At 36.9% G+C, this 27,868-nt stretch overlaps 1 protein-coding gene across 4 annotated transcripts; it reads left to right on the plus strand.

Moving 5' to 3' along the window:
- The first annotated feature begins 4,379 nt into the window (after positions 1 to 4,379).
- On the plus strand, positions 4,380 to 25,963 carry LOC139147364 (RING finger protein 151-like). Of its 4 annotated transcripts, XM_070718430.1 has the most exons (5): positions 4,380 to 4,551; positions 10,963 to 11,069; positions 11,616 to 12,258; positions 13,447 to 13,654; positions 24,635 to 24,815. In XM_070718430.1, exons 1-4 carry the CDS (start codon positions 4,395 to 4,397, stop codon positions 13,647 to 13,649), a joined length of 1,110 nt encoding a protein of 369 aa, XP_070574531.1. In that variant the 5' UTR covers positions 4,380 to 4,394; the 3' UTR covers positions 13,650 to 13,654; positions 24,635 to 24,815. The 4 variants fall into 4 exon arrangements, with proteins under 4 accessions (XP_070574531.1, XP_070574533.1, XP_070574529.1 ...); XM_070718432.1 differs by lacking the exon at positions 13,447 to 13,654 and having other exon boundaries at positions 24,635 to 25,963; XM_070718428.1 differs by lacking the exon at positions 24,635 to 24,815 and having other exon boundaries at positions 13,447 to 14,767.
- The last annotated feature ends 1,905 nt before the right edge of the window (positions 25,964 to 27,868 follow it).

Consider the following 27,868-nt stretch of genomic DNA (forward strand, 5'->3'; position numbering starts at 1 on the left):
AGGCAATGAAAACACACAATAATTAATATATTCTGTCCATCAAGGCTCGTTACAGAAGGTAATCAGAACATCGCTAGGTATAGATCACATCACTTCAATCTGTGCGTACGTGACTTGTGTTCGCGAAAGTATTTCACATCGCGTGCCTATGTTTTGTTGTGATTTCCGTAATATTCTATGGTGTCCTCGAAGATAGAAAAGAACCTGGATATTTGGGTCCAGCATCCCCATTGCGAGTCGTTTAACACTCTACATTCTAGTTTTGATGCAATTGTGCTTCAAATGGAGCATCAAGAAATTATTGGATGGTTGCCACAGTAGCGTCGTCCAAACAATAGTTATTATTTACTGGTCGACGCACGTGCACAGTCCCATATATCGTCTCTGTCTGTTACTATTCTGTTTGTGACATGTTGAATATTTAAATTTGTATTTGTTAGAGAGAGAGAGAGAGAGAGAGAGAGAGAGAGAGAGAGAGAGAGAGAGAGAGAGAGAGAGAGAGAGAGAGAGAGAGAGAGAGAGAGAGTTTCAAGTTAAACTGACAATCCCATTGAAGTACATCTGAAATCGTCAGGCCAAAGGACTGTTACATGCAGTTGTACTTTAATGTCACTCATTCCCATGAATGACATTCTCATTGCGCAGAGAAGATCAGGTTGTGCATGAAATAATATCAAAATTGACCCATTTACCCCTGTATCGTAAAAAGACTGACACGCGATTTGACCACTTGAAAAGACAAGAAATACTAAACAGTAAATCCAAAACAAACAAAACACGATTGGAACTAATTTGGGATAATTTGATCTTTATGTTCTTCAAATTTCTACAAAGTTTTAGGTGTCCTATAGCTGAATGTTGCGATATTACAAATTACTCATAGAAACAAGTGTGTAACTTAAAAAGAAAAGCATATGAGTTTACATTTGCAGATTATATCGACGTTACTTCACCATCCAATTATCCCAAATTAGTTCCAATCGTGTTACAAACAAACAAACAAACAAACAAACAAACAAACAAATGGACAAACGAACGAACGAACGAGAACAGCACCTTTAATACTGCCTTATCTTTACGTAAATGCGGGCGAATTTTGCAAGAAAAAATCGGGTGAAATCCACACTTAATTCGATAAACACATATTTAGAGCTCTCTGTCTATGATAACTAGCAACGATCCAAGTTCAGAGCAAAATGTTTGTCCAGGATGACCTAAACAATAACATTATATCCATTTGTGTATTTCCAACTGTTGTTATTTCTCTGACCGCAGTTTCCCTTAGCACTCTCAACATTTGAGCCTACTTCACATAGTTCTCGCCAAGCAACGGGTTCACTGATTCGTCGACGGAAGCTACCGTATTACGCATCCCTGGTAAACAACGGACGGACGCATTGAAAACTTCCGCCAAAGCCAGCACGGCGCGGCGCACCGTACGGTGACAAATGCCGTCTTGGAGGCGCAGAAGTAAAAAGACGTGTTGAATGACAATACATACTGTGCACAATACAGCGCATAACGTTTTACTACGTGTGTGGGGGTCGAGTTTCTGGCCGATGACTAGTGTGCCGCTGACCTACCGGGTAGGTCAAGGAAGGTTATAAACTTGTGAGAATATCGACCTGCGTGGACAAATATAGATGTACGAGAGGAAGAAATCGAAAGAACAATAAGAACATCGCGAAGGCATACCGTTTAAACAGTCAACACTTCGAGTATGGGATTATCACATATAAAATGAAATTTGTATGCCGATGTTCTTAAAATGTTTTGGGTATGATTATCTCATTTTAAAATTTTTGAAAGTTTGTCAATACAACTTCTACAACCAACTCAACCGACTCCACTTGAACGAGATAACACCACTGCCTATATTCACGTGTTCAATAAACTATCGCATGTGTGAAACACTTGTTAAATTCATACGAATGGTCCTATACATATTTTCCCAAATTACGCTTCTATTTTATGTCTAAAATTAATAAGATACCTACGAAACGTCTTATGGTTAAAAGATAGAAAGAAACTGATGTACAGTAAATGTTACCTTTTCGGCTGGCTTGGGTTTACTTAATGTCTGTTTCAATATTATTGTATCTTTCTTTTCATATAACAGTTGTCAGAAACAAACATAATAAATGTATTTAAAGCATGGCCATTATTCTGTCCCTAACATAAATCTACACGTTATGTAACTCTCCTTTGTTATCAATTTGAACGAGCATTTTGATTCAATACTCGCATATGGCTTTAACTGCTACATCTCGGAAAAGCAATTTACGATATTAGATACTTTGCGGTCTTTGTTTAATCAAATTTGCCATAAAGCAATTAATACTTAATTGTACAACCAGCCTGTCTGGCTATATTGCCCCACAAGGCTCTGTAAAACCGTTGTTATTAGGTTCAGGTTTGAGGCTGATGCCACCCACAGCTGACTCCGATATTCACTGATATTGAATAATTTAATTTTGCTTTATTCTAGTGTCTGTCCAGCTGCTACTATACAATACTATGGGCTGGCCAACCTTTTAAATACGTTTAATAACAACTGTAAGTGCTGTACCACATTTTCTTCGTCTTCATCACATTGACTGATCCATAAGTGCAGAAGATTTTACAGCGCTTTTTACTGATCCACACAATATGTCCGCTACTTAGTCCTTACTGGCCAATATATAGTTAAAGAATTGGAACTATGGAAAGTACTTCAAATATAAACTTAATGCAGTAACAATGTTCAGTTTATATATGGAGCTTAGCATAACGGGGTTTACGTTACAATTTTTTTAATGATTGGACGATACGTTTTCGGTCATGTCTGCGAGCATTTTGAAGTTTAACCATCCCAACTTGAAGTAGAGCCATGATATATATCACTTATGAGAACATACAAGAATGGCTCAATTGATTCAAAACATTTCTCAGTATGTCCAGAATGTCGTGAATACATCTTCACTGATGTTCGGCGTTTTGACAACTGCGTAAATCGTGATGACATTGTATTACGGGATAAGAATAAAACTTGCAGTACACAAATTGAACAACATTTGTACAACACTCACAGCGCGAACCATTAAAACCAGTTCATCATTAATGTGAACGAATGTGATTACTCTGAGTACAATTTTTTCTTGTTTGTCTTTTCCTTAAAATAACGTACAGGAGAAAGGAACTAAGCCAAGACCGTAGGAGCCCATCACAACCAATGCAATATTGAACACAATGTTCAAAGGATGAAATAATTAACCTAAAATTACAACAACCATTCAAATATACCATGATGTCTAGACACTGTGACTCGATGGTTGAAATTCAAACTTCCTAAACGAACCTGGAAAGAGTATTCTTTCCTCTTTGACATTTTCCAAGTTTCCGTTAATTTGGTTCGCTTATTACTATAGCTCCCTTTTGATGAAAGTATATCCGTATTCTCTTCAATGACCGAGGTACATACCGTTCCTGCAATGGTGCACAGTAGATAGAGCGATTTTTCCACACACATTTTTTGTTATTCTACAAGAAACCCCTTTAATGACAAATGACAAACAGACTGCCTAAGTACATCAATTGACATCAGTAAATACATGATAACTGGTTCGAAAATGTAAAAGAAAAGAACAAAGGAGCAAAGAAAGAAAAATACGGGATAGGTGTTTTAAAAAACAAATCACTTTCTCAATCAATCTATGCTCATTTTTGTGAACGACCCCCGAGTGTGATGTCTCATCGCTTTCTATTGAATTCCACGTGTTACTCACTCGTACTCCGACGGAACTTCACAGAATCACAAACTAGTAACGTCAGACCGCGGTAGGAGTCACCTAGTGGTATTATTGTGACAGGTCAACAGCGTGACCTTTTGACATCGTCTGTGTTGTTATTTGAAGAATGGACAATACACACTGGAATAGAATCGAACATTTCACTACTGTTATAGCTGAATTCCTTGTATTTTACGTCCGCCATTCAAAAATTGTCTGCCATTTTTGGACAGCACACTCCCCTCGAGTATTGTTAGGAGGGAAGGACCCAGAGAGACTCCCTAACATCAATCAAAATCGGTGTTTTTTTCCGAGTAGTGTATTAAGATGTGATTACTATTTCTGTCGATGTCGCGGCCGTACGCCCTCGTTAATGGTTAAACTTGAACTTCGAAGGCAACATTACAGCTCGTTTTTAACGTTTGTTCGATAGTTTGACGATGAAAATGGCCTTCAAAGAGTTCAAAATTAACTACTTTTACACTATCCTTGATCTGAAACATAAATTTTATTGTCGATTGTCGGTAATAACAGTACTCATTGTCCGTCCCACCAGTTATTGTAATCACGACAGTGAGTGGTTGTATTTTTCGGACCAAGTTAAGGGGCACTGAGTTGGCTATTACCATGTCTTTAAATAGCGACCAAAACAAAGGTGGGTCAGAACAGTCGAAGAACGAGTCTCCACAGCACGAGAACTACCGACCGCTTGAAACACATACAGTGCCGAATAGAGAACGCGATCAGATTATAGAGAAGCCCTGGTTGAAGAGATCGCCTTCAGGTAAGCTAGAAATTCATCCATGTTAAGCTTCAAACTATTGTGTTTAAGCTGTGGGGTTGGCGAGCGGACCAAGTGCTTAAGCCTGCATGGGAGTCTAGAATTCCTTTTACACTAAAGACAGACTAATCGATACCCTCAGTGTAACAACTTGAACATTAAAAGGGCAAGGCTTGCTGTTTGGACACGTCAATCTTTGTTGTAGAGTCTGGGAATATGGGTCTCGAGGCAAGCAAGGCCCTCATGAAATGAAGATAACATAACCTTCGATGTTAATTGGGAAACTAGAATATTTACAAAAGCCATATTCGTGCAGGGCTGTTATGCGATATATGCAAACAAAGTCAGGCGGGACAGTTGTGTGAATTGAGTGTATTAAGTACCCGCAAATTTCGGGATACATCGGCAAGTTGTATGAATGACTTCTATCCAGCTGCTGATATAAGTGGAGGTAAAAAACGAATCGGCCTAGGTATTTCAAACAATTAAGTTGGTATCCAAGGTGAGAGACCCACACGTCTTTTTCAGGGTAACCTTTTGATACTTGATAATCCAATATAATTAATTTGATTAATCTCTCATACCCGAAGAGTGTGCCGTGTCCTGCCGTGGTAGGGTCGTTGTTCGCGCGTCAGTGATTTACATTGTTGTCAAGTTTGGAACACCGCTATAAATCTATTTTCAGGACGGCATGATTGCAGGCGTTTTAGCCCAGATCGTATTAGTTTCGCGATTGGGCGTTAATTTATCGCCCAGATTAATTCATCCATGTTATCAACATCAACAAAATTGGATTTAACCCTTTTGTCTATAGAAATAACATTTGATTAATAGTAACAATAAATAGCGTGAATCAGAGACAATCGGAAAAACAGTGTACCCGGTATATGGTTTCATGTAATAGAATAAAACTATGAAATGAGTTGGCCGCAAGTCAGCTCCTGAATTCAGCCTTTCACCAGGACTGTGTAGTTGACATTATATAATCAATATGCCTGCCTTGAGACAACCTCCGAAATGTTACCACGTTGCCTTCAAGAGCACATCGCTAGTTCTTTGAACTCTCTGCCCGCGCAACGGTTTTCCGGTAGCCAGTGGGTACGCAACCACCTGTAGAATAAGTTTTGTTGGCAGGGGGCGCGACAGAGGCGATCCTAACTGGAAGTGTGAAGTGGGCTCGACTGTAGGTCAACTGTTAAAGCGAGCGGAGTAAATAAGTGTACATTGTGCGACTGCTAAGTGGGAGTGCCTTTCGTGTCATGTTTGTCCCGACATTAGCTTGTAAAAATTAATGCAAGACCGGTGTCTATTCACAATTCAATACGCTGGTACATGGTTTGTTTTTTTTTTGCTTATCGCACCGCTTCGAAGCGCTGTAACATTTGATCAGGCCACTCGCATTGCTGCTGCAAACCATGGGGGAAAAACAAGCTGACGCGCTTGCGGATTTTGAATTTCGCCATTGCTTTCAACACCGCTAAGTGGTGATAGCCTAGATATTGTTGTTTGCAGTCGTTTAGATTGTATTCAAATTTCCCCGGGTGGTATGTTGAGAGCTTCACGCATGTACCAAAACAAAACGCAGCTGTGTGGAGGCACATATCGACCGTGCTAAGATCGGCGTCATTCGATACGTCGCTGTAGGTAGAGTGTATTTGATGTTAAGAATAGTAAGGACCGCGAAATTTTTCAACGTCACCATGAACACTGGTGGCCTGCGAGATGACGTCATGCACCCAGTGAGGGGAGGCGGACACTCCCGGGCGGACACTATTGTGATACTGTGAATGTGCAGCGTTCCAATCAGATTCACTCGGATTACACTGGGTGGCGTAACTTTATGTAATCGTTTCTTGTAATGTAGAGTAAGCTGCAAGTCTTGAATTCTTTAGAATGGGCATCTCTTTACTAATATATACGATGAGCTTCCGATCGATCGTCTGGACCGTCGACTGATGGGGGCCTGGTGCTAGGGTTGCCGTTTGGGCACACTGCGAGATGCCTGCAGGGCGCCGCCATCGTGAAACAATAGAAAGTGAAAGGTCGATAATAAAGGAATCCCAGATTAGCGTTAGGTCATTTCTTATCAATACAAGATAACAACAGTGTATTTAATAACAGTGTACTTAAGTTATATCGAAAGAGTTATGAGATAGGGTGATCTTTAACACAAGTTTTTTTTTTCCTTGATATAGAACGCCTTCGTTGATTAACGCGTCGGTTTGAATAGCGCCGATAGCCCCGCAAGTCATAAAATTGAGCTTTCAGAAAATTAATCTAGTCTCGGTCAATCAAAAAAACCCCCGAAAGTCAAAGCGGCAACAATTCTTTCGGCGGAGATTGTTGTTTACACTAACTGTACCAAAACATCTCAACGGCTTTTTGCTTAATTACCCGATAAAAAGTTTATCGCACGCCATCATTGTTTAAGTATCCCATTCACACTTTTCAGCACGCTTCTTTTAGAGTGACAAGCCGATCCTCGACCGTTCGGCCGACGACTTCCAATATCGTCTTGCACAGTAGCATTATATTAAAATTCATTGTAGTAAACAGTGAAAGTACGGAACTTCCTTGAATGGACATCCATCCTGTGTCTTATTGTGTGCAGGATAGTTTACCCTTCTCATTCACTTCCTTTGTTCAAATGTGTTTGTTTGCGTCAAGCCAAAACAAGGCCATATAACATCACTGTCTCCCGTTCAACTGCAGTAACACATATCATACGAATTATATTTGCTTCAATGAAAACCATTTCTCACGTTCAGCGACTTGACAACCTGTTCACGCACCAGCTGCTCAAAATGTGTTACATTTTAGCTTCAGTAAATTCGCCACATGCGTTCCCACCGATAAGTGATGCTACATGTGTGTGGAAGTCACCTGTTCGTGTATCATACCTGTGAGGAGAAACCTCCTCTTTGCCAAAAGATACCACATACCGTCTCAGATTTCCTCAACAGCTCTTTTGATGTGTTTACTCTTTATACGAATCAATCTTACAAGACTCTACACAAACAAAGGACGACCGAAAACACACAAATGTCTTTGTTACGTGGTATTACGAATGCCTACCTACGAAATCAACAGGGGAAGTGTGGCAACGTTGTAGGAATCCAAAATATTCGGGGTTAGAGCCAAGAAACACAAGCTTCTAAGACGTTTATTAAGTCCAGCCAAACTGTTTGTAACCACAATGACTCATAGAAACAGCCTAGGGCGCGTAAATATAGTTTTATGCTTTAATATTAAGCAGTTACGAACACTTTGAAGTGATGAACACATTGTGTCATTATTCTTGAAGGTGGCCTTTTATATAAATTACATTCCATCCACGTTGTTTTAAAATAATAAATCGAAACATCATAGTATTGCACAGAGGACTAGATAGAAACAAACAGAACACGTCAAATGTAAGTCAAGGAACAAACACAGACATTTTTTCTCTTTGTCTGTTGAACAAACCAACCCATCACAGTAGTAGGAGTAATTTCTAAAAAGACGTGCGGAAGGCGTCATTTTAGCCTTCAGCCACTTGCAACACCTCAGCCATCGAATACAATAGTCCGGGAAAACAATACACGACAAGTGATGACATTGCTAACAGGCGATTACTGGTACAAACATAATATGGGGGTTTGGAGCAAATATACAATTTGTAGTCAACCAGAGTTGTAGCTTCGAAATGTTCTTCTCTATTGTGTACACACTTGCCACTGCTGATAGAATTCTTTGCGTGGGTGACAACATAAGTTCAACTTGTCGAATATCATATAGTTTACAATCTCTCAATCAGTCGCTGTAACAAGGCCACCATGACACAATTCCGACAAGTAGATGTAACTATGCCCAAATATCCAAGCAAAATAATTGCATTGTTGAGAGAAGACCAAGTTTGTTGTGAAGGGAGTTAATCGAACACAAGGAGCTCCTATACGTTATTGAGAGCGTTTCAAGTACATTCTCAATGCCACGATTTCGAGTATATCGTAAAATTACAGGTGAATAAAAAGGGAGGTCAGATCGTATTGAAAGAACGGGTTTCTTTTAGTTCCCATATGTCTTTGTAGATTGTCCCAGGGATTTGTCGGCGAGTAAGGAGATCTTTGTAAGGGTCACATAATTCTACGTACATAACAATAGAAAGGATCCAACTTTCATGTGTTCAAAACACCGACGAGAACTAAACAAAGAAATACGCGCTCACGGTTTGATAAGGTTCGAGAGGAGATTTTATTAAATCACCGCCAAATTCTACCGAAAACAAAGTCCTTGTTTCGGTACAATCTGTTTTACTACAAAGGACAAGGATACGAAAAAATGCAGAGTTATGGAAAAATCCAATTGTCAACAAAATAGCTGTATGTCTCGAATTCGAAGAAATGACCCTGTATCGAAACAAAAGCTATTAAGTAGTTTAACTAGGATGAACTGCAGACTCGAGATTTAGGCAAATACATGTATGCGACATTAAATTAAGACAAAGGGACGACAATAAATGATATGACAGACTCAAAGTCCAATTTGCCGATAATGCGAGCGGCGCTAACGGGCTGTTTGAAAAGTTGGATATTCAGAGGCAAGATAGTGCCACTGAGTCACCTGGGTCAATGGAACTGTGAAGGTGTTCCCACGAACTTCATCTGAGAGCAGGTGATGTTGATATTGCACATGTTTGTTAGTCAAATATCGTTTATCATATGTCAACGGGCAAATCTCAGCATTTGCTTTATGTAAGCTCGTACTAATTTCCATTGACGTTTTGTAACACAGTAGATATATTAAGAAGAAAATGCCAGAGTTTTCAGGCATGTTGTAGAGAAACTTGTCTCACATTTACGTTTATCTCATTAATCGAATTTAAATGTCACGGTCTGCGTAAAGACCTTTGAATTACATTTCAAACATGGCAAAGAATCGTAAGGAAAAGAATTACTAATGAAAGGCTGAGCTGAACAGCGCAATGATTATATTATGTTCTTGGTGAACATTGGCATGCTCATAGCACCTTGCGACACATGCGTGTAAATTTATAATGCGGACAATGATACATGGCTTATGTGGTACGCTAATAAGTCGTGGCATGCATGTAGACAAGTGTAATCGATTCATAGGTCTCACAATATTGAAGACCTTTGAACTTCTTGTTCGAGATCTAAAACAGCGGTGACCGATTAAAGGTTTAAATTGTTATGCTCGTGGTGAGCAAGGATCTCTAGGGAGAGTTTGGGAGTTCAAATAAGTGATAAACGACTGGTACACCACGGAGACCTAACAAAAACATGAGCCGCAACAATAGACTAATGTATAGCCAATCGGCCTGACACTTTTTAACCTTTCATATCAACCAAGTACTACTGTATTTACTAGGGACAACAGCTGTATCTTTTGATAGTATTTTCAGTTTTTCTTGTATTAAGACAAATACATTTTCCTATATTTCTTCCTGAAGAAGACTGAAATGTTAAGTATCGGCCTTACCAGTGCACTGTCGATGTTATTTTATCATTGCTAAATAAATTGCAGTCATGACAACAATTGAGTTGTCAACAATATGTTGGATGTTACACACATGCTGGCCGTGTTGACGAATAGATCACTGGGTATTTGACATGATTACTGGAGTAGAACAAGAGACCTTTTACTAACAAACAAAAAATATGGGAAATGCATCAAAGTTACTGCTACTGGAGCTGAGCCTTATGCAGGAAATGTCAGCAATGAGTTGTACGACTATCCGAGGCAGATGTTTAATTTTATTGAGGAGGAAAATGCCGCTGTTTATGAATTATTTGTGTGCATCCTCACGTTCACGTGGTTACCAGAAAAATAAAAGGAAATGAAATATTATGAGTATTTAAAGCAAGGAATAAAATGCCAGTATATAGAGTCAGTTATTTAGTATGTTCTTGATTAAAGAAAATGTCCGATATTTGGTTTCTTCCTTTTTAAACACAATGAAACAGAAACTAGACTCTGGTGACCAAGATCATTTAAACCAAATCCGCAGCTAGGGAGTAATCTCATCGAAGTCTCTGGCAATTGACTTTCCTTGATTGATATATGAGCGAGTGTTGGTTGTCTGCAATTTTGAACTTCCCTGTCGCCAATTGCTGCAAGTATCGGACAAAGAGAGAGAGGGAGCGAATTCCGACCCCCAAGCCGCCCATCACCATAGCAACACCCGGCTAGCGATTCAACGGCAGCGACAGCTGCTGGGTCATCTTCCACTTTATCAAGTTGACTCACAGTATGACATGCCATCAATAAATACACATATAATTATCACCAGATGCAAAACGTGTACATTTTCACAGTTATAAGAGGATTTGAATTTTAAAGCAAACAATTAATTATCAATTGACCCGTACAGTTTATGCATCATTAACACACATTACTTTATTTGCGCTGCAGGTTTACAAAGCGAACGAAAACAGCTGAGACCTCACAATTATCTAGAGAGCGCTTTGATCTTCACAAGTCACGTTGTCCTGTCCCCAGGTCCTGTTAATCATAAGGGTAGGTACTCGATTACCTTTCATTTGTTGTTTATATTACATTTTAATGCGCTGCCCTAACTTTTGTGGAAATTGCCTCTACTCTATAACTCATCCGACAATGCTTGTGATTTCTACATCAACGATTGAAAGGCCAAAACACGTTGAGGAGGGTATGTTATTATACTGTTTATGCATGTCCCCGTCGTTGCAGTAGTACCAAACACGCCATGTCAGTCATTACATTGTAATAGATCGAAACAAGACTAGCTCCATCATGAAATGCGACGGTAATCACTTACAATTTTACATCTCTTACAAGCTTTTCCATTGCTGTCTAGCCTTTACATCTTTGACTCTGCATGAATTACATGTAAATAGAAACTGCAGCTGGGTCATTCTGAAGACTAGCTCTGTATGCATGGTAGGGATGATGTTTATACCGGCTACGCCTCCCGGTAATATACAGCGCTAGCCCTGCCATGCAGAGCTGACATGTTTATGATAGCTTCGTAGACCGTGTTGATTTATCATCGTGTCTATTTGTGTCGCTGCAGGTGAACCGGTAAATTTTTAAAAGCCATGGGCTACGACATCGAACGTTTTGTTGGCCAAGTCAACGAAGGTCTGCTATGCTGCATCTGCCGAGATGTACTTGAGGATCCGCTGCAGGCACCGTGTGAACACGCCTTCTGTTCGTCCTGCATTCAAGGTTGGCTGGTGCACGAAAATATCTGTCCCGAGGATCGGCGAACACTACTTATTACCCAACTCAGACCCCTCTTCCGTTACATGAAAAATGACCTCAACAAACTGGAGGTTTGCTGTAGCAATGCGGACAATGGCTGCACATTCATAACGACCCTGGAGAACATTGATAGGCATGAAAATGAATGCGACTTCGGACGCGTGTCGTGTCCTAGCAACGGCTGCGGCGCTGTGATGGAGAGAAGGAATCTCAACTCACATCTAGCAACGTGCGAATTTCGAACCAAAGTCTGTCCAAAGGGTTGCGGACTCACCATTCTCAGCAAAGAAGACGAAGATCACAATTGTATAGGTGAACTCAGAACCGAACTTGAACTTCTCCGTTCCGAAATGATATGCAAACTCGAAGACCAGAGAAAAGAAATGCAGCTCCGGCTGGACTCTCAACGTTCTCACATGGTGCAGAAAACAAGTCAAATGCAACAGCAAATAGACGAACTAAGAGGTAAGTTGGAAATTTCAACTCTACCAACGATTTCTAATATTTTTTGTAACTCTTTTACTTACCTTTATCTTGTTCAACGCCGTCCGTTTCTTCACACGCATCACACGCATCAATTTTTTGCGCCGAAATGCAGCAACCAATCAGAAACTGTCAAGCGAACGCTCTACTCAATAAACTTTTGGCAGAGTCCAACACGGGTGAAATTGAGTATACTCGTATGGTCTCCAGCCAGCGGAATATCTTATTTTCTATATAAAAGTGTTCCATTTGATATTCTGTCAAAATGGGGATTATGCAATGTATTGAGATTCGCCCATCCTTTCGATTGGACTCGGAACAGCGGATTGAAGCCAAAGCTGACAGAGCTTTGTAGATTTCGAAAAAGAAAGGTTTTTCCACCGACAACGCGTAGCTCTGTGCATAAATCATCGTCTTGGTAGTAAAACGCATTTTCACGTAGTTCGAAGCAAGCCAGGTAAAGTAGCTAAATAAACTTACTAGATATTTCGCACATATCTGCCTTACTGCACGTTTGTACCCGTTCTTCAGCATAATCGTAGTTGCTTCAGCAAGCACGTGCACGCAGGTGTCGCACACAGCAAAACTTCAAAACTTGTCTTCTGCATGCGCACAGAAGAACTCGTTTGGCAATTTACTGCGCAATTCAGTGAGTAACTTTTCTTCAGCTCTTCCGAATTTTAATTCGCAAATATTCTACAAAAAGCACTCACAAAAAAGCCTCGTCAGGCCGCTCTTAATTTCTCCACCAACCTCACAAACATGAACTCCGACTAATTTTTTATCGCTTTGAAAACAGGATATGACTATGATTGTGAACCCAGCAGGGAATGCGACCCTCGACCGTCCCATGTTTGCACGATACTATGAGCTGAAAGAAGTCAAAGGTCAACGACTCAGCGGACAGACACCCAACTAAACCTCACACGTGTTTTTACAATAAAAAAAGAAATAAATATCACATTTACAGGGAAGCTAGGATTTTTGTTCACATTGAATGCACCTGGTTCCCAAAATGCAGCGTTGGCGAACGATCGCCAAAAGTTGCATTTTAAGAGCAACTTTTGCAAGAAGTGCAATAATTTGAGACCTCCCTCAGAGTTTCTCTCCCAAGCAAAAAAAAACCTTCCCAAAACAGAGCTTTCAAGTAGTTGGGTCAACTTTTTGCAGGGCAGCTGTCTCGTTTGCAACAAGACGTCCGCACACTCCTGGCGGCTGAGAGGAAGAGACGGCAGGAGATGGAGAGGATGGAACTAGAAAAACAAGAACTGTTGGACATCTTGAGAAGCCTCCAACGTGAAGCCGACGATAACAAGAAATCCGGCAGCTCCTGCAGAAATTGCAAACGTGGTGAAAAGATAACGGCGATCTAGACCAGGTGCGTTTACTCAGCATAAAGAAGATCAAACAATTATAGATCCATCCATGGAGGGAGAGAGGGCTCAATGAAATTGTAATGGTTTAATTTCTTGCCATATTTTTCAGTAAAACCTAATAATTGTTATTTACATTCAACTAATCACTAATTTATTGGTTATCCTGACAACGGACTGTGTTCTGTTGTTCTTATTAAACCTTGGTGACAGTTTTTCATTCAAAATGAATCTGTTGAATATTTTGTCAACCTTACAAAAGTTGCATTAAAACTTCTCTATAGTTAGAACAAATGAGAAGAGATCATAATATTCGTTTTCAAGGAAATAGAAGTCAGCAAGCAGCATTTGACTTCACAAAGCATTTCTTGCATTTTTGATTTTGATAAACTTAGATGGCTTTCTCATGACATTATTTATCTTGAACATGAATCTTTTTTCTCATTTTTATTTTTGAAATTATTTTGAAAGATGATGATATCAAAAGTTTTCATGGGTTAGATAAGAAAAAGTGAAATTCTAGATTTGTTTGCTGTCATTGGATGAATAATTCAATAAATTCAATATGCAAAGCTGAGAAATGACTTTATCAACATTACAGATAGAAGATTCCTATTGGCTTGTCGTACGTACTTGCAATGGTCATTAGCCAATCAGTAGTAGGTTTATATTTACATTTGTGAAAAGTGATGTCCACCAATTTTGGTAACAGTGCCCAGTCATGGCAAGTGAGTGTTGATCAACAAAAAAGTTTCACAAAGGTTGACTACGTGTCAAGCTGATCCATTGCCTCTCTATCTCAAGATGCTTGAAAATCTTTCTTCCCAAAATACCAGCTTTGAGTGTCGCCCACCTGTTGATGCTTGAAGCTGTCTTTTGTTGTTGGCAACTCACATCTTGACCTTTGTATAGCCAAGGACCAGCTTTCAAAGTCAGTATTTCAAAAAACCAGTTAAGATATTAAACTTCAAAGTGACTGTTTGACATGGGACCACGCTATTGTTAATTGTATACCAACATTACATGCCTCTGTAACCTTTCTTTCTAGACCTTAAAGAATCTTCTTATCTTTGACTGATAAAGTTTTTTGTTGCTAATAAAATATAATTTATGAATTATTTTTGATTGGATAATTTCATTTTACATTTTAAGTCTTTCTCTCTAAGGTGTATGGAGATAAGGTCACCTGTAAATGTGATTATCATATGAGTTCATGTTAAGGTGTGGGGAGGAATAAAAACTACCGTATTCTCTGCGTTACTCACTGCAAAACAATCTTCCAGCTTTGTATCCTCTACCTCACATTCTCTATAGATGCTCTTTGTAAATGTTTCACCCACTGTGCTACTCTGTAACATGCATGCATGCCTCAGGGCTGGATATTAAATGCCACTCTGGCATATACCCCCTTCAAGCCAAGACACTGACACAAAGTTCAAAAGTCTAGTACCTACTCCAGTGTCACTACAAAAAAGCATGACTGAATGAAGTCCATTCAAGTAAGCCATTAAAAGAAGGTGTTAAGTTTTGAGTCGTATGGAACTGATGACTGAGTAGTGGTGTTAGGTGTAGCTTGGGCTGTGTGTCTTTTGCAGTCACCATAACACTTAGTAACAAATATTGTAGAGAGTTCAATCCTCCAACCACAGGCTTCTACTCATTGTAATTGTTTTATGGTGTTTTCAGGGGGCACAAAGACAGGGGTCAAACCTGGTCATACTGTGTGAATGGCTCAAACATTGTGCATTGTCCCTTCATTGTTTGCGATATCAAAAGAGAAACCCAGGCATTTTTTCAGTCACTTCAGTGAGCTGGTCTGTATTTTGCATGTGTGCAGAAACACCTTGACACCAAATTACATTTGTATTTTTCTAAATTTACAAGTTAGTGCAATCATGGTCACCTTCCCACACACAGAGGCCATTGCATGCTTATCAGTTTTGTACAGCATTGAAAACTTGGCAATCAAATTTGAAATCGTCATATCATTATTGACTCAAGTTTTTTGTTTGTCTATGTGGAGGTTGAATACAAAGTTAGTGAACGATTCACTGATGATGCCTGCAAGTACGCATTGAAAAGTTCAGTTGAATTTCACTTTTTGACTTTCCTTCTTTGTACTTTCCTGTTTAAAAAATTTTCACCCCATAGATTATTGAATTGATCCATCATAAAGAATGCAATTATACCATATTATACCAAAGAAAAGTCATAATTTTCAAAACTTTGCACACAATATTTCCAAGCAAAAGTGTCAGCTGGAATATTTTACATGTGGAAGCACGTAAAATGTCAGATTAAACTTTGTTCCACAGCTTCCTTGCCACTAGGAAAGAAAATAATACCAGCACGTTGTAATGGTACTCTGAAGCAGTGTGCATGTATGTATGTATGTATGTATGTATGTATGTATGTATGTATGTATGTATGTATATATATATATATATATATATATATATATAGAGAGAGAGAGAGAGAGAGAGAGAGAGAGAGAGAGAGATAAATTGTCACTTCATACCTAGTAAAAAGTGACGACAAACTTATCACATTTCAGTGATTACAACTTTGCATGTTTTCTTGCTCTCTTATAAATTAATTTGCTGGTCTCGGAAAGTTTGTTCAAATGGCCTCAGTTTGTGTGGTCTTAACATTTTTTTGATAAAAGAGGTAACAAAAATGATTGACAGGGAAAACATGTAACAAGGTCAGATATTTACAATGTCATCTATGAGTCTTCTTCAACTGTGTAATAGTGAATCAACATTTAAAGTCCATAATGTCAGGGAAAAATGTTGTCAATAGGTTTTTAAATTAAAAAGCAATTGAGTAATTCCTCTCAGATCTATTTGTTCCCTTCAAATATCTTGATTTGAATTATATAAAAATGTCATAAATATATTCATAAGTATTAGAATTACCAATAAACTGTTTGTTCCTAAAGTTTTAACATGATTTGATTAATTTTGGTATAAATTGCATAGTGACAAACAGGCAAGAAAATCTATTTATGCTCTTTTATGTTGTTTTCATTATATCAATTTTGTTATATGAATTCAATTTGCATAGAAGTGACAATAAGATGCTACTTGTATATTTTAATCTATTGCAAGTATTCAAATGAACTAAAAGAATGTTTTCACCTTTATGAGGTTATGCTAATATAGTTCAAATCATATTTTTGAGGTCAAATATTGTATCACTTAACAATTGAGAATGTCAAGGGTGAATCACAAAGAGTCTCTAAACTTTGGGGATACTTCTAAAAATATCACCTGTACAAAGGCACATAAACTGACTTGTATGAAAGGTGTGGTCACTAAATGGCCATCTGAAAGTTCACAGTCTTTATCATGGGATTAAGTATACACACCCAGATTTAGGGGAAATACTGCAAGACTTAAATCTCTATTGAAGTCCCATCCTTAACAGGTTGCGCATTCTTTGTGTATTATAAAACCTACATTCTTGACAGCTACACTCATCACCTTAGCACTGGCAGTTTAAACTCAACCTTAAGTCATGCAGTTCAATGGAATATATTTTTAAGCAATTTGGCTAGGAGACAAACCCTGGGGCTTCAACTGATATAGAATTGTGGTTTAACTTGAGAAATTTCATGAGTTGAATGGTAAAATATCCACAAGCATTATTTTGACTTGGTGAAAGACTCAGGAGAACAATCACTGATTGACTGTTTAATCCTGTTCAATTTCAAGCATTCATGTAAGTTGAAATTCCTGCTGTTTATTCCATTGATTCAGATGGTACCAGTCATTCTTCCAATATTTCATTGCAATTTCTGAGTGCCATTGATTTCCTGTCTTGCTTAATACCATTGTTTGCATGGATTTGATTGTTCGGCAATTGTGTGCATTATCAGAGGGTGGGATCTCACCTCTCCACATCTTAAGTGGTCAACCATGTGTAACTTAATGTAGACCAGCGCCTTAGGGCCTTCATCCATACACAGCATTAGTCACTTCATTTCCCAGCTTAGAATGAATTGCATTACTCTGTGGCTGATGACAATGCTGCAACCATAATGATTTTACAGTCCTAAAGCTTCTCAGCAACCAGGTTATGGACGCATGCTTGATAATTGTCCATTCAGCTATTTAATGCACTGATCCTGAAGCTGTTATTATACTTAATGTAGGTCAGAGAGTTCTAAATTAGAAGTAAAGTCAAGACTGTAAAGTTGTCATGCACATACTTTTGAACATTTTTTGTTTTCAAAAAGTTAAAAGCATCAAATTGATAACATCTGTACTGTCATCAGTGATAGTTGTTCCATTGTCATCCACTTTGGTGGCGTCTGTAGGCATTTTCCCAGGTATTGTATTGTGAAAACAATGTTTACATTTTTGGGGGTTCTGATAGAGACCACTGCCTAATGGGACCTGGCATGTAACCTAAATTTTTTGAATAGAATATGTGCAGTATTGCTTTTGTTGTATGGTGTCTAGTAGACTGGCTTTGAATTCGAATGCAAATAATTCCCCTACCACACAGTATTGCCACTGTTTTGTTGTTGAGTTCAGACAGACCAAGCTCAGGGAAATTTTAAGTCACTGATTGAAGTCCCCTAGACATTATGCCTACTCTATTTTTGGCCAAGGTCAAGGTTACAAAACACAAAACAAGACATTGTAGATCTATATTCTGAACCTACAGGTATACAATAGGTAATGAACCAGGGCCTAGCATATTGAACCAAATTCTTACATTTCAGAAAAAAGAGGAATTTAGATTGAATCCCAAAATAATTGTGTTTTCACATATCAGCTTATAAATTGTAACCTCTGAAAGAGCACTTTTTCATTCTATGTGTATAAACATCCTTATTAGTTCATATTTTGGTTCATTTTTGTTACCTTTCACTTTATGTCTACCAGTAGACAATACAACCAAGGAAAAATGGTGTTTATAATAAACTTGATGAGGAATCTGTCCTTTGAAGCAAATTAACACAAAATAGGTGGATGACACCATACATGACCTTATAATCTCTATCGTCATAGTCTGGCCACTTAAACTCCATCAACTGAAACCATAATTAATTAAATACACATGAATATGATGAATGAAGGTTGAAAGCTGTAATTCCAGAAAGACTTATACTTCAGATTATGGTTGCTTCAAGGTTTGTATGTAGTTTACAAATTAGTACACAAACAAAGCATTTCTTCATATCTTCTTAAACGTTTAAATTTTTACTTCTTCAAATCTCTGGCATTTATAAGAAGAAGCTACTTGTACACGACAAAAATTATACTTGAAGAGGTTACTCAGTCATTGATATACCAATAAAATGTCTCTCTTTGTTATTTACTGCAACCTCAAAAATAACTGTCGAACAGTTGAAAGAATATATTATCATTTCATTATTCATTCTTAAGATATGTTAATGAAATACTCTAATCACAGTCAGATAATGGTAACCACTAGCTATCATCACTGTGGAATTTCATGAAATTCATATACCATCAATTTAGAAGGCAAGTAAAAAACCAAACAGATATTGTTAGTGTTTTAGAAAAAAGTTAAAAGAAGTAAATAATGCAGGGTGGTTTAAACAGATGAAGCCATAAATGATTTTAAATAACTCAATCAACATTGGGAAAATGAATGAATAGGTCATAATATGAAAAGAATATACATTTTTAATGCCATATATATTTTAGTATTAGGTTATTTGCAAATAGCTCAGGAAAAAGGAAAGTACAGGTGGCCAGACTGTGGAATATTCTTTTAAGAATGGACGTAATGTCTGTGTAGATCCCTTCAGCACTCAATAGCCTGTCAGGGGAGCTTTAAAGGACACAATTCCTGCATCGCGAATGACAACAAAGCACATGTCCTGCTATGTAAATACTATGGCATTCAAATTCAACAACATTATCCCCTGAATTTATTAATAGTCATGCAGTTTATTTCATGAATATCTGGACAAATGTACATCCCAAATAAAAACAGAACATGCTCTACTTTGAAGGAATTTCTCTTTTGGTGTTTTTTCTCATTTAATACTCTGAATACCAATTGGTAGAATTCAAGGACTTAAAACAAAAGCAATTACACTTGTCTTCAAGGAGACAATTAAAGTGAAATAGGCAGTACAATACCTCAAAGACAAAGCAATGCAATTGTGGAAGTGATAACATTACTGTTTATCTGGAGATTTATAAGTGCCACAAATAGCCTTGGAAAAGAATTTCCAACCCAACCCAAGGATAAATTAAAAGGAGTCATCAACTTCATTGTCAAGTTCAACCTCTTTCAAGATAGTGTGTGTATAATCACGTAAAAAACTTCATTATGAATGTTAATAGTTTAAACACCGTCCCTCCACCCACATATACAGAGGACTTAAACCATTTAATGGTAAATTTACTCACAGCTCTATTGTTTTCCCTCCCAAAGTTATAGCTGTTGACTGACAACAGTGTCAAAGGTTAAATACCACCCATTGTTGTCTAGTCCATAGATGTGTTCATATTGTTGTACCAGAATGATGTTCCTTAAGATATGTCGTCTTGTCAATTTATTTCATGCCATGTTGAAAATAAGATATATTTCTCAACATTATTATACACATTTTTGGTATATATGTCAGTCATGAAGGACCAATGTTAGTAAATTCTGTCCTGCGTTGTCATTAATGATAAACTCTGAAAGTTTTCAATTAATATGTATTGTGCAGTACAGATTGCAATTCGAAAAAAAATAATTAACACACAACAGAATAATGGAGCAGATTACTGATTTAGTCGTAATGACAAGTCTCTTCAAATGACATATTGAAAAAAAAAACATAACCTGACTTTTGTCGCTTAACTGCAGGGTCAAGTTTAACAAAGACAATTTAATTGTTCGATTTCTGCGGGGAATTGACAATAGATTTGTTCTTGAAAAAAGTAATATGACACAATTATTTTGATGATTATGACGATACTGAAAATGATTCCATTATCAAATGTGAATACATTCTAATGAAATCCATGATGTTGAAATGTAGGCAATCTCATTTATTGATTGAAGGCAATGATAATTTATTGTTTAATTATCTCTAGTTACTCAGGGCAACCAGCGTGATGGAATGGCATTCAGACATTGTTAGCTTTAATGTGACAATCATGCAATCAAATCAAACATTCATGGTGAAATATGTGTGTTTCTAATAACACTCTTCATTAACAATTTAACCTCAAATATGAAAGAACACTTTGCGCAGTATGCCAGGAATTTGATGATGTATCTTACATGCATTTTGCAATAACTTGCGGTAAATAGACTTTACTGCAAGTTATCGTTATAATTTCAATGCCATTAAAATTATGACGATGCAAAAATATTAAGCTGTAAAATTTTATAATTTTAGCCATTTATGACAAGATCACGGATGTCCAAATTATAATTTATTGTGCATTGTTTTCAAAATAGATTACCAGGTCAGTGCTTCCACTATGATACATATCATCAAGTAATTGAAAATGAATGACCTTTAACCTGTTCCACCTCCGCAACCCCCACATTGTGCCAGACTGGACAACTGAAAACAACAGGGCCAAACCAAAGTACACGGTTCAAAGGGTTAATGGTGATGAAGGGAATAATAGATGCTGTTAAAACAATGGAATATTTTTTGCTTTGAAGGAACTAAAGTAGTTAAATCCTGACAGTAGTTAACCTTTTATAAATGGTCATTGCTTTGAGAGCAGGCCGAGATTAATTAATTAGGGTACATCCAACTGATTTCTGATCATACCTTTTGTTCATGCAGCACCTTGAATATTTTGATAAATCATATGTTTTTATTGGTGTATAGTTGAGATTATTATAATTGGAAACTTAACCATTTGATTATCACACTGGTAAACAAAACATCCTTGCAGATATGACAATGGACCAAATAGCCCTTGATTGGTGATTTATTTTAATTGGTGGAACAATGTAGATCATGTGACCAATTAGTGATGAAAGAGGTAAACACTAATCAAATAACAATTTACTGCTAGCTTGTTCAGCATTCTTCAAAGAAAAAAAATATTTTACCTTCCTATGAAAATGATGGCTGATATTGTTTTTAAAAAGCATTATTTACAGCAACGTACAGAATACCTGTACACAAATTTGTAGAATGGATCAATTACTGCGATGGTATTTCCCCAGACTGATGTAAATCAGATACAAGTAGATTGATGTGAGAGATAAAATACCAACAAGTAATAAGCCAGTCTGAACAATACCATTGTCTTTCAACCCATTGTTCCTCCGTCTATTGGTGCCCCCTCTTTGCATGTACAGACATGCAAACATTGTACACAAGCAGATAAAAACATGCATGTGATAGAATAGTACAATGCAAAGTACAACTGAAGGAGATAAGTCCCTGAGATCATGTTTTACAACATAAAAAGGGTTGAAAATATTTCCAACAAGATTTTCTGAACTATTTTAAGCTCTTTTTTATTGCCTTCTAGCTATACTTATAAGTAGCAAATTTTTTCCAAATTTTATGGCACTAATGTACTAGCTATGATGTTTGATTGCTTATAAGGGGCTAGTTAGGGAGCGTTCAGTTTTTACGGCCTGGGGGGGGGGGGGGGCCGGCAAAATCTTGTCGCCGGTGTTCAAAAAAATATAGACCCCCCTGCATTTTTTGTGAAAAAATGATGACCCCCCCTTTGTCAGACGAAAAAAATTGATGACCCCCCCCCCCCGAAAAATAACCAAAACCCATATGTCAAATTTACCCGCATGGTTTGGATTTGAACTCCGGTACGCGGCGCACTTTATTCGTGTAACAGAGATGCCAGTGCACAAACTTCTCAGCCACATCCATTGAAACGTCTGTTAATTGGACGACAGCAGGCAATTTTTAACTTCATTTCCATAGACAACTCATGTCCATGGACATTGTATAAAGTAAACTTTATTGGAGTGGTTCGCCAAAGGCAGCCCTCCGGTTAAGAGGGTCATGGACCATTACGTAAAGTCAACTTATTCTAGTGGGCCACCAAAGGTGGCACACCGGTAAAGAGGGTCGATCATGGCTATTGCATAAAGTAGACTTTACTGAACAGGGCCGCTGAAGGCGCGCGGCCATTACCATTATTCAGTGCGTGATCCCAGGGGTCCCTCAAAAATGTTTCTAATACAAGCCGCGGCTTCAATTGGGAATTTTACGGTAAGATTGCTGTGGGGTATTACATAAAGTCAATTTATTGTAGTGGGCCGCCGCAGGCGGCCCGCTGGTAAAGAGGGTCGATCATGGCCATTGCATGAAGTAAACCTAATTGGAGTGGGCCGCCAAAGGCGTCTGCCCGTTAAGAGGGTCATGGGTAATATATAATGTATATTAATTGTAGTGGGCCGCCGAAGGCGGCCCGCGGTAAAGAGGGTTGATTATGGCCATGGCATAAAGTGAACTTTATTGTTGGTATTATGTTTTTGAAAATGTGGTGACCCCCCCTTTCCTACCAGTGAAAAAGCAATGACCCCCCCTTTGCGGATTCCAAAATTACGATGACCCCCCCTGGATTTTGCCGGCCCCCCCCCGGCCGTAAAAACTGAACGGTACTACTTAGTACCATTGTTATGATGTTAATTTGTGAAGCGTACACACTTTTGAAAGCTTGTTTTGAAATCCACAATGGCAGGAAACTTGGCCAGCACTCTACTCATCAAGGCTGACCTTTATCAAACAATTGAGGTCAATCAATGACTAATCCAGGGTCATAACAGTGTTTGTACACATGCAGAGATTTCATTGCAAAGGACCATGATCCTTTGCAAGAGACAACAATGACACCTGCTTGCAAAGGCCAGATACCAAGGAGGACAGAAAAACCTGTAAGGTCTTTCTGATTACTATTACAATTATACTTTTAAACTTTGCATCTTGTACATTGATACAAATCCATGGTACACACACAGTCTATAGTCTGCTACTGAGATTTAAATATTATTCAAACTAGTTAACCACTTGTAAGATTTTCTGTTTTCATGTTTATTTTGAAACAGGAAGACACATTTCCTTTGAAGTGAATAAGCAATCTTTGAAGATGACATAAATGTCAAAGTTTGCCAACTAGGAGTGTCAATTAATCATTTCATTAATGGAAAATTATTACCCATATAATCAATATTTAAACTCTAACCCAACGTGGCCCATCCATTCTTTCAAATGCCAGTGTTGCCACGGTCAACAAACTTTGTGTTTACTTTGATGTCATGAGCGTTTTGCTGTCAATTTGATAGTAATTTTGATAAATCTTAAAAAACCGTAGACTTTCTCCCGAAGTTCATTCATTTCTACTTTCAGAATAAGTGGAAAAGTGGATTTTTGTACCTTAATTTCAATAAAATCGTATTTGTTTTTTCCTAATGACATACATTGGCCATTTAAATTGAATTCTATTAGTGATAAATTTCTGGTAATTTATAACCATTGTACGATGATACTCAGTTTTTTGTCTAACATTTAAAATATTGAAATGTTTGTTTTCTGCAACAAAATATCGAAAATTGTGAGACTTTCCATATGAATTATGAAATCATTGTAAATGTTATTGTGCAATCAGGCAATCTAGTCTCTGGTGGTAAAAATTTGGCCATTATTTTACTATTATGATACAAGTTGTAAAGAGATGCTCCAAAGATGCCGACATTGATGATATTAAATCTAAATGATTGGAAATGATCAGTAAGATCAGTGATCATGCAAGATGTAAGACTATAAAATTCAAATTTTATGTTAATTGAAGTACAATTACAGTTTTATTCATTGAATACACGTACTGCTTTCCATGTATTAAACCTGGTTCAAACTGAGTAAATACTGTTAGTTATTAAAACTGGCTGAAAAAGAACAATTATTACTAATTAAACACAGTTCCATAAAACCATTGCTCTCTTTTATTGCCTCAGCCTGTAGGCCTTCATTATGTACATTAAAATATTTTCTTTTTAATTTATTGCAGAGGGACTAGAAATCATAACAGACATCTCAAGATTGTGAAGAATCAACAGTTTCTACAGAATTGTAACTCATCACCATTGAGACAACACAGTCAGAAGGGCCCCATACGACTGATTGGTGCAACAAAAGATATGTCGTGAGGCGCACAAACTGATAATGGTAATATGTAGCACTGTGATATCACCATATATTAAGATCTTATCTTTTTTCAGTCTCAATGTGTACATATTTAAGGCTCTTTGGTTACATTATGACTATTGTTTAATTCTCCTGGCAAAGCCCTTTGTTCTTTTGCTTTTTAAAAACATATGAACATGTACAAATTTTCCACAATCATTACTTTCCATTTACAGCTGATGAAAATATCAATATACTACAATGTTTTGAAATTACACAATCCAATCATTGGTCTGATTTTTTGTCACACGTCTTTGAACTTGGCAATTAGCTTGCTATGTAGTAATTATCTCCAAAATACTATTGCATGCATGCGTGCTTATTAAAAAATCACAAGTATTTTTAGTATTCAATTCTGCAGTTCAAATTTCAAGGACACGAATTCATCATGTTGTGAACTGAAATTAAGGATGTTGAAGATGTTTATGTAGAGATGTTTTTACCTGAAATACATTTTATATTATGCAGATGTTTAATAATTTAATTGACTGTAAATCATCCAATCTGAGAAGAAATTCAATTTTACTATTTTGCATTCCCGTCAAGTGTTACGTATTTATTCATTATTTTTTGTAGTATTTTCAATTAATTGAATTAACAATACAAATATTATGTGGAAAAACTGCTTTTTGTATTATGCTGGCATTGCAGCCGACTTGATATTGAAACTGAATGACTATATGGAACTTAAATATACTATTGTTGGCAATGTGCAGCTGTCAAAAAACCACTATTTATCAAACTATGTGAGAGAAGTAACTTCCTGGAGATAACGTAAATTATTGATGAATTCAGGAGCAATTCCCTTCGACCAATTCAATACACTGTGGATCGTAAAACAACGTTCCTTTCAATTTTATCACGACCCTGCATTCACAGAAAAGTGGGGTCAAAGGTTGCAAGGCAATTGCATAAAACAAGAAGCAGAATTTTGATACTGTGCTAATGATTAAACCGCTATGTACCTCTGTAATTTTGGTGCTATAACTAACATGAGTATGAACATGAAATTTTGCACACTACATTTATTTATTTAGTAAATGTCAAACAGGTGGCATTAATATTTTATGCATTATCAGATTCATGTCTTTGTGAAATGTCTACCCATGTCCAAATTTTCGGGACACAAATTATTAAATGAAGTATATAATTATGCCTCTAGTCTTAAACCTACCTTTACAGTCATTTGAGGAACCAAATAACAAAAAACAAACACACAAACGAAGTAAAAATCGTTTATTGCTGGGATGCTCTTATTCATTATAATGATGAATAATTTGTCAAATTACTTTCGCAGTCTTCGTAAAACCATAAACCGTGAAATTGCAAAAACCATAAATTATTCACTGGCATTTAATTTCACTACATTTTGCTGACATATGCATCCACTTAATTAAATCTCAGTGAAAACGGTAAATAATGTACAACAGATTCAGTTGTTGTCAGAGCATATCAGTGAATCAAAATCAAGTTTAAGATTACCTGAAATATCAAAACTACAGTGAACTTCACAAAAGTAAATGCTTCTATTGTGGAGGAATTAATCTAAAATTTATTAGATTTATTCCTTTCTTGAAGAGGTACATGTCTTCAATTTTCTGGTACTATATAACAAACCGCCAATTATTCTAGAAACCTGATAATGGACATGAAATGGCTGTAAGGAGTTTGCAAGGGGCACATGCAGGTATTGTCCAAATTAATGCATATGTAAATGTATTAACAATGCAGGCCAATTTTAAGCAATATCAAGTATTTTCAACAACAGTTTACCATGATAAAGAAACTGATGAAAGTATTAACCTATAGAACAACAGGTAATGGTAGGTATTTAAGCAATATTATCATTTGCATCCAAAACTAAGCAGTTAACTATCATAATGACAAAGTTTGAAGGAATTTACTGAAATAATTAAAAGATATTATCAAATTACACAATGTGTGAATAAATTGATCCTGGCATAAAAATAAATCTGTATTTCCAAATCTACAATTATTCCTTAGAATAAGTCATGTTTAGCATCTTTCTAGCATTGATAGTATTGTTTCTCAAAGACCTGAGAGCTAATCCTGGCTATAAAATTCTTCGGAGGCAAAATTTAAAATGAATTAATTTTTTTAATATGAAATCTGACAATAATGTGGTGAAGAATCAATTTTTGAAGGTTTTTCCTGCCATGATAGTCCAAAATTTTTATACAAATGAAACATTTTTTTAATTTTATAAGAACATGTTTCAATGACAGAATTCAAAAATCCAAATCAATTCAAAGGTGATGTGTGATGAATAATTTGTCTCTGTACCTGAATAAATTTGAAGTTCTTGTAATCAAAGAATCAACACATTTCCAATATTTTAATGAACTGTAATTTTTCATGTCATAGATTTGGATCAGTATTACCTTATCAAAGTTCTAGAATTTCAATTATTGCTTCTACAGTGTTTGTGAAAGATGGTGAATTTGTGAAATAAATTTATGAGTATTTATCACGCAAAGACAGAACCTTCAGTCAATCATTTGAAGAATTGAGTTAAAAAAGGCACTTTGGGAAGTTTTCTAACATCTGGATGAAAGTGAGGCAGCTTTTTGCAAAGGATATCAGTAATTTTTGAACATCAATTGTCAATGTTGTTAAAAAACACCATATACAGAAAAGTAGAGTTTTTTGAAAAGCTACTTAGTAGTTCACTGAAGAAACTCAAATGATTTTATGTATTTGATGATTATAAATTTGATGATTTGATATTTAATAATTCATAAATTTTACATTAGACCACCACAAGATACTTGTCAGTTTTATGAATACCTGACTGGATTTCTCTGTTATATCATAGAAAATACTAATCACACAATACATGTACTGTAAAGAGCAAAGGCTTTCTCACAGGCTGTTTCATACCATAGTGCTGTTTTGTGTTCTCTTCATCATTTAAATTACACATATTAAAGTATCCAAGAACATGTTATATAAAGTAAGTTTCTGATTCAAGAAATGAATTTTTCACAGAGTTGTTGACGATACTGCTACTAATTGCAAGAGCATATGCAAAAAAAAT

The sequence above is a fragment of the Ptychodera flava genome, chromosome 13 (assembly GCF_041260155.1).
Source record: "Ptychodera flava strain L36383 chromosome 13, AS_Pfla_20210202, whole genome shotgun sequence".
Classification (NCBI taxonomy): domain Eukaryota; kingdom Metazoa; phylum Hemichordata; class Enteropneusta; family Ptychoderidae; genus Ptychodera; species Ptychodera flava.